This window comes from Astatotilapia calliptera, chromosome 11 (genome assembly GCF_900246225.1).
Source record: "Astatotilapia calliptera chromosome 11, fAstCal1.2, whole genome shotgun sequence".
Taxonomy (NCBI): domain Eukaryota; kingdom Metazoa; phylum Chordata; class Actinopteri; order Cichliformes; family Cichlidae; genus Astatotilapia; species Astatotilapia calliptera.
Genome location: NC_039312.1, coordinates 12,243,875 through 12,258,519, shown reverse-complemented (window position 1 = coordinate 12,258,519; position 14,645 = coordinate 12,243,875). Strand labels below are relative to the sequence as shown.

General features: G+C 43.2%; 1 protein-coding gene across 1 annotated transcript; it reads left to right on the top strand.

The window, feature by feature from the left end:
* Window positions 1–1,429: 1,429 nt before the first annotated feature.
* gapdhs (glyceraldehyde-3-phosphate dehydrogenase, spermatogenic) lies at window positions 1,430–12,982 on the top strand. Its single transcript, XM_026184336.1, has 11 exons — window positions 1,430–1,509; window positions 8,517–8,576; window positions 9,260–9,356; window positions 10,262–10,368; window positions 11,161–11,251; window positions 11,339–11,457; window positions 11,575–11,656; window positions 11,767–11,918; window positions 12,051–12,213; window positions 12,306–12,403; window positions 12,498–12,982. Exons 2-11 carry the CDS (start codon window positions 8,548–8,550, stop codon window positions 12,565–12,567), a joined length of 1,008 nt encoding a protein of 335 aa, XP_026040121.1. The 5' UTR covers window positions 1,430–1,509; window positions 8,517–8,547; the 3' UTR covers window positions 12,568–12,982.
* Window positions 12,983–14,645: the final 1,663 nt, after the last annotated feature.

Here is a 14,645-nt window from a genome sequence, read left to right as displayed (position 1 = left end):
TTATGTAGGAGTAGGGATAATAGGTATTGATTTATGAATAACTTGACATGAATAACTTAACCTTATAATATACTACAGTATATTTCTAACTAACTACATATCTTATTTTATTTCTTTAACTTTCTCTTTACAGTTCTTTCATTAAAAATGTAATATACTTTAGGCACACGCACGCAGACGCAACCTAAAACACAATTTACCTAATTAACATAATGCATTGTCATAATTCTCTTTATTTTACACAACACCATAGATAGATAGATAGATAGATAGATAGATAGATAGATAGATAGATAGATAGATAGATAGATAGATAGATAGATAGATGGCGCTGTTAGTCCTTATTTCGGATTTATTTCCGATGCTTCATAGCCTTCATAGCCTTTTACCGTAACTATAAGGCTATGTGAGCTAAACAAGTTACAGATTCGTTATGATTCGTCACTTTCATTAAACGACATCCTCTAGACGGAGCAGCTTGCTGTACGATGCTGAAACCAAACACTGAATCTATACTGACGAAATTCGAAAGGGGGTTGTGAAGCATGTGCAAATAACGTCCCTCCTACTGCACTGCAGGGATTTCCCATTTTATGACTGCACGCATCCTGCCTCACGTAGGCTTGTTCTTAGTCTGACATGTGATCTGAAGAAAAGAAGAAAGAACAGAGCTAGCATATTTACGTGTGTGTGTGTTTTATTATTATTAGTAGTAGTAGTATCATTATGCGGGATACTGTATTTTATTGCATATTGGTCGTACGGTCATAATCGATTAGTCCAGTTTAGAATACCGCCAGTTCTTCATGTATGACTACGTGACATGTCCAGGGCTCCCTACATATCGCTGCATACATCCATATGGGCTCTCTCACACACTAACTGCCCTCCATAGGAGGGCCAGTCTGCAGTCAGATCAATGCACAATCGAGGCCTGCTACCAAAGCGTTTGGCCCTCCATCCTACCCTCCCACACGTAGAGTGTCACCAGCCTAGTTACTTTGTATGCTTAACTCGCACTTTTGCGATCTAAACCAGCTAGTGCGGGCTCATGAATTGTTCCTATGTAGCCTGTAACAGCTTTATTAAAGCAAATGTGCCCCATTATATTACATCAGAGCCTCGTGTAACCGCTGAGCATCTTGGGACATCGGACCAAAATCTTCATCATTTCATCGCTGGCGTCCTGCCAGCCTCGCTCTTCCTGTCTGTGCATTTCTTTTGATATTCTTATGAATATCACCTTTCATCCTCTACGCCACCCTCGATCCTGCCCTGCGGACAGGCTCTGTGAATAAAGACGTTAACCACACCGACGATTCATTCTTCCGTTACTATGGCAGCGAGGAGAGACCGTGAGCATGTACGCGTTCAGAATGGAGTCCTGACAGAAGATGGCATGACGTCACGTCGCCAGGGCGACCAGGCTTCCCGAGTCACGTGTCTAATATAAAAGCGGAAGACGCCTCGGTGAACTGCGCACACAACTGAAGAAGCATCATCCGTGAGGTAAGCCGCTACACCGCTTTGCTTTTCAGCGCAAGGACCCAACTAACGTCTGACTTTCAAGTATTTTTAAGTATTCAGGTAGAAGAAATGAATTCCGCTCTACTTTCAGTGTTTCACTCCTCTTTCAGGATGTAGCTACGTGACTCGCGGAAGCTGGTGAGCTTATCATCGCCCTGCATCCACGATTCATTAAGTCGGGCACATAAAACGTCGAAGTGGTGCAGAATGAGAGGAAATAGGCCCCACGTGTGCTGCAGGGGTGGTTTATGGTTTATTAAGTGTGTCATTTTTGGCAGGGTTCACGCTTGTATTGTACAGGAAGAGAGGATGCGGCCGTGGCCTTGCAGTCTGGAGAGAGGCAGGCTGTTGTGTTATGTGTTCTGTCTGCGCCATTTTTAACATAATGTGGCTTCAATTAAGAAATAAATCCCGAAAAACACGAAAACAATCCCAATTAGACTGCACTGTGAATTATCATGACGTAATTGTCGTGTATTAAGTTTGCTCCATTCATTCGTCTCAGCGGGCAACGTGACATTGGCAGCTCGGAGTGCTGCATCTGCGGAAGTGGATTAGTCTCCATGTAATGTAACCCAATCGAAAAATGAAGCCTATCTCAGAAGCATACTGATCAGTAGAGTTAGGAGGCAGATGCTTGAATGAATATGTCCCGCAGTGATGCACAGGGATGTAGGGACTTGAAGGTGGAGGATGAGTAGATGAAGGTGACGCTACGTGCTTGCTCCTGTCTTCACCATGAAGTCTGTCGACGTTGCGCCATTCTCAGCTGAGCTGTGCGCCTGCAATTACTGCAGCCTACATGAGGCAGAGGCCTCAGAGATGAGCGAATGGACAAAATGAATAAGCTATGGTTTATTTCATGGCAGAGAGAAGGAGGCTGCAACTCCCCCCTCTTGACGGCGCAGTGTCGCATGATTCTGCCGCAGTTTACTCCAGACTGGACTGACCTGTTGATGCAGTTCTCTGCTTAGGAGGCCCGTGTTCTCCTTTAATGGCACAGAAGCATACAGGATACAGTTATTGTTCAATTCGTTATTAATAGAAAAGGTCAGATGAGTTCAGTACAGGAGAATTATAATGAGATCACAAGCGTGAATTCATTATTTTAAACTCCACAGAGAATCGTGATGTTTGTCAATATTTGTGTAGTAATACATTATTTGTGTAGTAATAAATACCACGATGTTGGGTTATTAGTTAAGGTGAACAGTGTTTTTGCTGCTGATTGATTTCATATGCAGGTGTGGTGGGCTACATGCAGATGGAGCCATGGTTGACTGTTGAAGGTCATCCCTCCGGCTAGTGAAGGTCACAGCAGGCCCAGAGCTCCAGTGCTGATACCGATCAGCCAGTAATGCTTCATCTTAGACTCCTTTGTCAGCCTGAAATCATTTATTGAGATTTCAACCATGAAGGGGCACTCACACGTTAGCTCATACTGCTCTACGCTGAAGGTCACAGTATCTTAGGATCCTTAGCAGTCATGCTAAGCACTGTAGTCACACCCTGTGCTGTCAAGAGGCCTTCAGGTGATGTGCATGACCGATGATGACCTGTTCCTTTAGATTTATTTCTTCTACAGAGTAAAGAAATATAGAATTTAAAATGAATGCCGGGGAGTTTAGCTAGTCTCTGCCTGTAACACACGGGACATGCTATCCTGAGGTGGAGTTCAACCATGTAATTACTAAGATGTAGAAAAGCAGGGGCTCATGTGGCCTCTTTGATGTTGGGTGTAAATGTGGGCTTGATTTTCGTGTGCTGTCTGCAGGAAGAACGCTATCAGGCCACGTTAGTCATGCCGGAAAATATTCCCTACCTTGAACCACTCATTTTACACCCAGGTACTTGTGGGTAAAACCCTACCCACATTAAATGACCACATCCTGTAGGTGGTGGGTTGTCCCCTCTACTAAAAGTTAGTTTTGCGATGACACAGATTTACAAGTAGCCTTGAGTCATTCTTGAAGCACTTATGAGTCGCTGTTTCTAGATTAATTCAGGTTTTCCATCAAAGGAGTTTAGTGGATTACAGGCTGAGGTTGGTGTGAGTGTCCCACTTGACTGTGCTCTGCAGACGTCTTATCACCCTGCAATCTTTTTTAGGTTGTCTGAGCGAGAAGGAACTCCAGAGTGATTCAGCGCTCTGTGCGTAACTGCCCCCAATTTGAGGAAATAAACTCTTGAAAAATGTAGGAAGTAGAGCGTGTGGATGTAAGATTGCCTCACTTATTCAGCACAGCACTTCTTATGGATATTACAGTTATAATATATGTTATAGTATGTGGATTTTTGCATAACCAACATCTTTTTAAGACAAGCAGAGAACACCGCATCATTTTACCAACGTGCTGTGGCTTAGCTTATGATATAAAAGGAGGCAAAAGACAGGGACTAACACTTAAAAACCAGTCACAAATTAGTGCTGTGAGGACTGTGTGTGTCTGTGATCAGCATAACTGGGATCAGGGAGTCACGTGTCCTTCTGCTGAGTCCTCTGCAGTTTGATACAGCACAGGCTTTACTAATTCATGATGGCCGGTGTGTGCACAAACTCTATACAAGTTTTAGTGGATTACCAAACCATTATAGGCCTCATTGTATTCATCTTATCAAAGCTGGTGTATCTGGTCATAGGAATACACAATTGAGTGCCACTAATTAAATGCCTAATAGAAAAGTAGGTCTTCTAATCGGCCTGTCCCTGTCCACAGAAGGTCGGTATATTAATTACAACACCAAAATACAACAGTAAAATAGTGAAATAGGGGAAAAGCCCTTATTGGAATGGAAATTGCAGTAATAGTATGACTTTTCCCATATAACTTTAACTCTATAGTGCCCAGCAGTGCATAGTGAAAGTGATACGAACATTTTTATGGCGTTCTCTCAGAATAATAACATAATAGTATAGCTCACTGCGACTTGTTTGATTTTTGCAAATCATCCAGAAGCGGCAAGAACAGAAGACATTACCTAATTGGATAGTGCGCCCGGCCTCTGGCCAATCAACCTACTGCAGTGGAAAACCACTGGAGAGAGAGCGAGGGTGTGTCAGGGGGATAGATAGCTGTGGGGGAGGGGTTGCAAAATAAGGGCAAATGAAGGAGGAAAGCCAGAGGAGTTAGTGGGCAGGAAAAGCCCTGTCAGAGTCAGTGAGTTCACTCACTCACTGACAAATCTTTCAGATGGAAGCGCTTCCAATGAATGCACCAAAGCAAACCAAAGAGCGAGAAAATTAGCTTCAGTCTGCCTCCCATGCAGTCAATAGAGTGAGCTGTGTCTCTCCTTCAGCTCCGTCTCTTGTGTGTGAACAGTGTTACGTAGCAGAACATCTGTGCTACCTCAAACTTATGTCCATATAAGGGTTTGTAGCAAGTCCCTGCAGATCGTATGTTGTTCAAAGGAGACATATTTTGAAGAAACACAATCAGTGTTTGTTTTGTCAATCGTAGGTGCTCGACGCTGTAAAAAATGTGCACAGAAGGAAAGAAATGCTGTGTCATTATGCTCCACTCCCCTCTACTCCTTTCACTTACGCGTCCGCTCTCAATTTTGAGAATTTATTTTTTTCCACCTGCTGATCGTCTTTGTCCTTTTTCTGGTCGAATAGTTATGAGTCATCTCTCTCCCTCAACAGTCCCTCCAGTGCACGTACAGCAAACACTGGAGGGGCCCCTGTTCTGCACCCCCTCTGCATAAACCTGGGTGAGGAATATAGGCCAAAGCTTTGGGGGTTGGGGGAGTCTGTGTCGGTGGTGGTGGGGTTACGCAGACAAATGAGCGCCGACAAATGGAGGGAGGGTGGTGAATTTTAATGATTAGTTTGGGTGGTGGGAATGAGCAGAGGGCAAATGTGTGGAACTCATGGAGCCAGCAAAAGTAAGGGAGGGATAACAGCTCGAAGTGCAGGTCAGAAGGGAAGGACAACAAGCACGCACCATATGTCCAGCTATTCAGTATGATCTAAGCTTTAATACCATTCATTCTTTTATTCCTTTCACCTGTTCAGAACGATTTTCACCACCAATTTCTTGGAGCAGCCTTGTTCACCTACATTTAGATCAGATCTCAATTTTTTCCCAGTCTTGCATTGACTCCTCAGGTCAGTCTGTCTTTCTGTAAATGCCGAACAGTGTGTGGTGCATCTGCGTGCAATGCATGGTCAGAAAAGTATAGAATGCTTATGTTCCTTCTTTGTACAATTGAATGAGTATCAGCAGATTGGAAGCTGCAGTTACCAGCATATCACCTCTCCGCCCTGCACAGTGCTGTCTTTGTGAGATGTGGCACGTCTGTGCGAGCACTCTTGGGGGGTGGGTAATAACAGACCAGTGCTGTTTGGGCTGACGGTAAATTCAAATGCAATGTCCTCGGTAGATATGCGCAATAAAAACCTGGTGCAATTTAGGCGACCTTTAGTGAAACTATGGTGTTGTAATTGTTGCACAAAAACCTTACAAAGTGTAATGTAATATACCTCACCATTAGCATGATGCAAAGAGTTTTACTGGTTATCATAGTGCTCCTTAAATGGACTACTAAATAGTGATGCATGCAGCCTGATACCAGCGACCTTCATTGTGTCATGACAGAAGTGCCTGCCATGACATGAGTCTGTCTTTAGTATGTGCTCCATCATGCCGTCCTGCAAAGATCTGTCTCCTTGTGAGCGCCCTGCTATTCCATTTTCTATCTTTAGTTCAGTATAAAAGCCTCTTAAAAAGTAAGAGAGCGGCTGTTTTGTTATGGTTACCCGAGGCAGCTGCTCCGTGTTGGAAAAACTTGGAGCAAGAAGAGAGAAAATCGAGGAGGGAAATGAACTGTGAAACAGGCAACAAGGGCAGAGAGAGGTGGAGGGGGGGACCCTGCAGTGTTTTGTGAATGCACAAAAGGTGAAACCTGAGAACTGCGCGGTCACACTGGACCTTCTCCCTCTCTCTTGTCCCCTCTCCATCTTTTTTTTTTTTTTTTTTGTCTTGGTGACCTTGTGTGTGGATGCAAGCAGCAGAACACAAAATGGCCGCTCTTGCCTTCAGCGGACGGTGCTGCAAACATGGAGACAAGAAGTCTAATAACTGAAAGCACTGAGGCCATCACAGGTCGCATCACATCACTGCTGGCAGGCTGTTCGATAAATTGATTCTGACTGGAAACAAATGGTGCCGCTCCTCTCTGCTTTAATGACTACAGCAGATACATCCAGGTGAAAATAATCCAGAGTCTCATGTACAGTTATTTTTGCGTGAAAGAAAGAGAGCGATTATTCATCATAATCTGGCACTCCCTTTATTCTATTTAAAGTGCTCCCACAATGCATTTCACCAGATCCACGACCTGCCCTACTTGCTTGTCAGAGAGACACGCACACATTTGTGTAGACACACACACGCTCTCTGTCTCTCTCTCACACACACACACACACACCCGCGCGCACACACACACACACAACAGATTAGGAGATTACAGTTGTCTAAAATGACGAACAGCCAGTTCCAAGGACAATCCGCATTGCCCTTACTTACTCTACCTGCCCTGCCACTCGCACATATACACACACTTACATGCACATGCTGTCTCACACACACAGCACCAGCATCACCAGCACTGCTTTGATTGTGAACGTGTTATTGGTTGGTGACAAGCTACAGATGGAAACCTCCCATAACCCCCCAACATGAGGTTGCATGAGTTGGGAGACTAATATAGAGAGAGCGAGGACAGCGAAGGAGCTGAAGGGGCGGAGAGGGGAAGCAGAGCTGGTAGAAAAGACAAGAAGGGTGGGACTAGGAGGAGGTGTAGTGAGGAGGAACCAGAGTGTTCCAGTATGAAAGGGAGAGGAAGGTAGAGGGAAAAAGGTCATGCTTCCTCTCTATCAAGTCCCTGCTTGCTCCACATACCTACCTCCTTCCCTTTATATCCCATTGTTGTCGAAACATGTCGCTGCATGAGGTAACACCTCCCTACTCCTGCGGCAGTTGCCTGTACAACACTTTTTTTTGGCAGCCTGTATTTTTCCCCTGTTGCCATTAAACACAGTCACACTCTTGCACACTTTCTGGCTTGTGCTATGCTTTCAGTCATCATACCTGGCTCAAAAATGTCATGCAAATTCATGAGCGTTCTTCACAGGTGTTAAGTGTTTTTGCCTTTAGTGCTAATGCGTCACAGAGGGCATCCAGGTATTGTGAGATGACAGTTTTTTACAGTGTTGCCTCAATGCTGAAATCACCGAAGGGGCTGATGTTGAAATTTGGGCATTTCAAATCTTTTTAAGATGTTGCATACGACAACATGTAACCTCACTTCACCCCACACGGCCTCCGACTGAGTGGAGAGGACAGAAACAAGTGTGAGGATCAGTGTAAAACGTGGAGGAGAGAAGGAGAGGAAGACAAAAAAGACCATCTGTAAATTCAAAGTGAAATGGATGATAGAGGGTAGCTTGGCACAAATGGATTTGTGATTTATTGCACATGTGCTTCTTTTTGGTTTTGCCTGCTCATTTCCTGTGGTTGTATGAGTGTAAGGTCATGTATTAACTTGCCACAAATTTTTTTTTCTTGACTTCCGGTATATTATATTCATTTTGACACTGCAAGCCAACAATATATCTGTCCTTCCTAAAGCTGCTTCATTTTCTTGGGGCTGCACCCTGCCTGACTCTGATGTTTTAAAAATTTTATATATCAGCTATTTTTGGCTGGGTTGACAACATCCATCCATCCATCCATTCGCTTCCGCTTATCCTTCTCAGGGTCGCGAGGGGCGCTGGAGCCTATCCCAGCTGTCATAGGGCGAGAGGCGGGGTACACCCTGGACAGGTCGCCAGTCTGTCGCAGGGTTGACAACAGATGGCATTTTTATCTGCCTTATCTGGGGTTGATGGCTTGCTTGTTATTTTCTGTCATTTGATGTTCAATGTTGTTTAAATTAATTCATTTCAAATGTGATGATTTATTTAATTTTCTTTCTTTTTCTTCCAGGTTACTCCACACTCCCTAAGCAGCAGCCACCATGTCAGACCTCTGTGTTGGAATCAATGGGTCAGTTTGAAACACACACACACACACACACACACACACACACACACACACGGACACTACTAAGATGGGTAAGAGTGACTTCTGGTGGTTACAGTAGGATATCATTGAAGCAAAAACTGGGGCTGGGCAAGCATTGGTGGTTAGTAAAGATGTGTTAAAGAGGAACCAAAGGGCAAATGCACCATAACACCATAACAAATTCATTATTAACAAGTAATAACTGCACAGTAAAGCCTGTTTTGATGCTGAAAGGTTTACTGTGATATTGAATTGAAATTATTAGAAGTAAACACTCTCCATGATTGAGCCACCTCTTCCTTTAGCCATCGTTCAAATTATATTATATTGTGGTTACAGTTTGAGGCTATATTTGTTTTCAGGACTAAAAAAAAGATAATTGTTTTTTTGTTCAGAAATAATTTCATCCACCGTAACATTTCTGTAATATCACAGTCACAGATGTGCTTGTAGTGAGGGACACAATCTGTCTATTTTTGAGTAATTGAAAAAGCATGACATGATGTGGACATATAAGAGTGTAGTGAAAGTTCCTCGTATTAAAACTGTAAAGTGTTGCTGCAGTGGACATGGACTGATCCCATGGGTGCTGTGACATCCTGAGGAAGTTTCCCACTGTTTTCCCATGGCAACTATTCCTAATCTCTCCATCTCTGTCTCTGCAGATTTGGTCGCATTGGCCGCCTGGTCCTGAGGGCTTGCCTTCAGAAGGGCATCAAGGTTGTGGCTATCAATGACCCGTTCATTGACCTGCAGTACATGGTGAGTAAATCTACTGCCTGCTAAGTAGGGCTGTGCAATATGACAAAAATCTCATATCCCGATATAAGACGTTTATCGTCCTGACAACGATATAAATCACAAAAATGCAATATTTTCTGTAAATTCTGTGACTCTCGGGCAACTCGACTTGTGTGAAGTTTTTCCAGCTGGGCGTCCTTTACCTGGATGCGAGTGTTTTAACCGATGCATGAAACTATACATTTTTAGACATAAGTTGTAACGGCCGCCGTTTTCTTTCAAAGTTTAGTCTAAGGTTTATTTTTTAGCACCTAACGGCTCTTTTTTTTTTTTTTCTTCTCATCCGTAAACTCTCTGCATGCTCTTTCACGTGATTCAGTTTATTTTGAAAAGTCTCAACAGGATCTTGAGCTTTATTGTGAAAGGTTTAGTAGAAAACAAACAAGCGGACAGCGGAGCCACGCCATGGTTTTACCATCATTGTTGCTAACGACAACATGTAAAAATAGGCGCTTGTCCGTGTGGTTATATTAAATATAAGAGAAAGAGAGAACTTTAAGAAATGAATATAGCCACTACAGTGACCATCAAAACGATGAAAAAATATTGCTGTAAACAGTTTATTTTACGACACCACGAAACAAACGATAGCGTAAAATGAAACGATAGACGTTTTTATATCGTCATCCGATATATATCGTTATATCGAACAGCCCTACTGCTAAGTTATCTAAATTATTCAGGCTGTGTAGTATAAATCCATGACATGTTGTCATGTAGGAATGGACGTCTGTTGTTTGGGTGCTAATAGAAAACTTAATCTCTGAAAACTGCCCAGAAAATTCCAGGAGGGTATAGAACGTGTTTGCTTCCTTGTGAAGCACTCCCCATATTAACGTCATCACTGTCATCCCTCCTGCTTCTAGGTTTACATGTTCAAGTACGACTCCACTCATGGCCGTTACCGTGGTGAAGTGTCTGCAGATAATGGCAAACTTGTCGTCGATGGCCAAGCCATTTCTGTCTTCCAGTGGTAAGTAACGACAGCATTAACTGGCCCGTGGCTGTGTTCTGCTACAGAGAGCAGATGTTCCAGTTCAGTTTTTTTTTATATAAAGCTGCTTCATTTTTCAAAGTAAACATCAGCAATCTTCTCTGACCAGGCATGTGATGAGAGTGGGGAAGAGTGTAGACAGGAGCGGTACAAAGCACTGACTATGGCTCCAAGAAAAGTTGCTGCTCTGCAATTGTGGCATATAAAGAAACAGGGAGTGAGAAAAGGGAAGTGAAGAAGAAGTGGTCAGTTCACTATGGGAAGTCCCCCCCCAGCAGCTTGAGGATATAATGACTGCAACAACTGAGGGATGATTGAGGGTCACCTGACCCAGCCCTAGTTATGAGCTTTTGAAAAAGGAAAGTTTTAAGTCTGATCTTATAGAGAGGGTGTCTCTGTCCCAAATCCAAGCTTGGAGCTGGTTCCATAGGAGAGGGCCTTTAGAGCTGAAGGCGCTGCCTCCCATTTTACTTTTAGAAACTCCAGGAACCACAAGTGAGTCTCAGAGCGATATGCCTTGTTGGGATAATATGAGGTTTTTAGGATGTGATGGGCCGCATATTTAGCATTTTGCATGTGAAAAGAAAGACTTTTAAAATCAATTAGTTAACTGTATGTAGTAATACTCCTGTTTTGAGGGGTTTTTTTGTTGTTTTTTTTTAGGATAAAATACAGTAACGTGAACCAGGCAAAAGCAAAAGAAGCTGTTTTACAGAGACCTGCCAAATTTAAGGTGATTCTGGACTGATGCAGTTTCTTCTATAACTCTAGTATGAAGCCAGCTGAAATCCCCTGGGGCAGCTCTGGAGCCAAATATGTTGTTGAGTCCACTGGAGTTTTCCTCAGTGTTGAGAAGGCCTCTGTAAGTACAAAAACACAGACAAACACAGACAAACGCAATGACATTCCAGGAAATGTTTCGAACCTGCGCTCTCTCTCCCAATCACAGTCTCACATCCAGGGTGGTGCAAAGCGTGTGGTTGTGTCAGCCCCCTCACCTGATGCTCCAATGTTTGTCATGGGAGTTAATGAGGACAAATACGACCCCTCCTCCATGACTATTGTCAGGTAACATAATTTAATTGTTAACCTAAATTTAGCTTTAGAACCTCAAAAGAAACCCTAAATATCATATCTACTAGTATATTGTAAAATAACTAATCGTGTCTGTTGCTCTGTTCATAGTAATGCCTCCTGCACCACCAACTGCCTGGCCCCCCTGGCCAAAGTCATCCACGATAGCTTTGGCATCGAGGAGGCCCTCATGGTAAGTAAGAGTAATTCTATACAGTATCTGAGTATGATAAGCAAATGTAATATTTATGATCTTCTTTTTTAAGTCTTAAAGGTTAATAATGTGTCATGTGATATCTGTAGACAACAGTCCACGCATACACAGCCACACAGAAGACAGTGGATGGTCCCAGTGCCAAGGCCTGGCGTGACGGCCGTGGTGCCCACGCAAACATCATTCCAGCTTCCACTGGTGCTGCCAAGGCAGTGGGCAAAGTCATTCCTGAACTCAATGGGTAAAGACACACATACAAAAGTTTCAGCTGCCTAAGATGGTGTACACTTTAGCCAGTTGTTGAAGAAATGAAGACTGATTAATAAAAAGTGCAGAAATCACTTTTTTGTCCTCTGCCTCCTTCTTTCTGTAGTAAGCTGACAGGCATGGCATTCAGGGTGCCAGTGGCCGATGTGTCAGTGGTGGATCTGACATGCCGTCTCTCCAAGCCTGCTTCATACGCTGAGATTAAGGAAGCCGTCAAGAAGGCCGCCGAGGGACCCTTGAAAGGAGTGCTGGGTTACACCGAGGACCAGGTATTCTATATAAACAGCTGATTTAATATTGTTATCATCGATCTGTGATTTGCTTTACTTTACACTCACGTGGTGTGCTTTGTGTTTGCCAGGTGGTGTCCTCTGATTTCATCGGTGATACCCATTCCTCCATCTTTGATGCTGGTGCTGGCATCTCCCTCAATGACAACTTTGTCAAGCTCATTTCCTGGTGAGTTTTCAGCATGTCCCGTCCAGCCCCTCATAGAAAACAGGAAGTCTGAAGAAAAGATGCTAACTAATTCATTTTCCTTTCCTCCAACCAGGTATGATAATGAGTACGGCTACAGCAACCGCGTTGCCGACCTGCTGCTGTACATGCACTCCAAGGAGTAGGCACTTTCTGTCCACCAAGGAAATCAGCAAAGGGACCACCCCTAATTCATCCTTTACTTCCACCCTTCTCTTTTACACACAAGCCCAACCCATAGTCATAGCATCACAACCATTAGCTCTACTACAGTATATGTAGGCAGCAGCAGTGTGTTTGAGTGTTTATGAGTTATTCTGGTTTTGTTTTATTCTTCTTATAATTCCAAGGCGACTGTTTGGTGAAATTTTTGTGTCCGTGTGCCCCTCTCCACCTCCCACTGCCACCTTAGATGTGTCATTATGACTCAGTACTATGGTAACTACTGTATCCATCGCCCTGTTGGTGTGTTTAAAGGCTTTATCACCAGTAAAAGGAGGAAGCTGAGAGGCAGAACTATTCCAACTCTGCTGAAGGATAAATAAAAGTTGAAAAACCTCATGTTGTCCTGTTTTATGCTTCCAATCAACCAAAACACAACTTGTTTGACTGAAATATGTAATAACAACCATTAACACTGTGATATACAGAATTACTAGAATTACTGTAACAATGATAACAAGAAGATCCATGACATAGCCACTACTCCTGGTCATGACAGCATTTTAAATTAGCTGTTACTGTGATCTTTGGGTATGGACATGCAGAGGAGGGATGGTGGATGCACTCGACAAAAGATCCACACTGAAAATTATCGTGATTTGCTTTGAACTCCAACTTCATATTCAAAAGTTCTGGCAAAAGCAGCTGTGTTTTAATCCACAGGATAATCTTCCAATTTCCAATTTTATTTATAAAACACTTTTAAATACCCAGCAAAGGAAAAAAGTGTTGTACAGAAAATAAGTTAAAACAATAGAATAACAGAAAACAGCAAAATAAATAAATAAAACACATAAAACATAAAATTAAAACAGCCCTATATTAAAACAAAAACAAGATAAAACAGCATAGAATCACCTAAAAACAACTGAAATAAAAACCAACATCTCACATGAGTCAAATTCAGGGTAAAGAGGTGGGTTTTCAAGAGTGACTTAAAAACAGGTAAAGAACTGGCCTGTCTAATCTCTAAAGGAAGCTCGTTCCACAGTTTTTGAGCTGCTACAGCAAAAGCACGATCCCCTCTAAGTTTATGCCCAGTCCTGGGTACATTCAGGAGCAGCTGATCAGCTGACCTGAGAGAGTGGGGTGGGTGTATAAGGCTGTAGCAGCTCAGAGAGATACAATGGGGCTAGGCCATGGAGAGCTTTAAAAGTAAATAAAAGAATTTTAAAATGAATCCCAAAAGAAATGGGCAGCCACTGAAGTGAAGCTAAAACAGGGGAAATGTGCTCAAACTTTTGAGTGCCAGTTAAAAGACAAGCTGCGGCATTTTGCACCCTCTGTAGATGACTAATATATGATGCGCTGACCCCAATATAAAGTGCATTACAGTAATCCAGCCGAGTGGTAACAAAGGCGTGGATCACTGTCTCAAAGTGCTGCCGTGAAAGAATTGGCTTTATTTTTGCCAGCTGCCTGAGGTGAAAGAAGCTAGATTTTACCACTGCCTTAATTTGATTATTAAACTTCAGATCACAGTCCACTTTGACCCCTAGGTTTGTGACAGTTGGCTTAACATACTGGGCCAGGGAATCTACATACACATTGGGGGTCTCAGTGGGGCTACCAAAAACCATCACCTCTGTCTTTTTATCATTGAATTTTAAAAAGTTAACAGACATCCAAGCCTTAATGTCATCGAGACACTGAAATAATGGCTGTGTAAGGTATCTGCCTTTTTTCTTTAGAGGGACATAGATCTGACAGTCATCAGCATAAAAGTGGAAAGCAATGCCATGCTTTCTCAGTACAGAACCAAGAGGAAGCAGATATAAAGAGAAGAGGAAGGGGGCCTAGAACTGAGCCCTGTGGGACACCACACAAGAGGGGAGCGGAGTACGACACATAGTCACCGAGGCTGACACAAAAAGTTCGCCCTGCCAAGTAGGACCTGAACCACTCCAGTGCTGTGCCCCTAATGCCCACCCAGTCCTCCAAACGAGAGAATAAAATGGTATAATCCACGGTATCAAACGCAGCTGTCAAATCTAAAAGCACA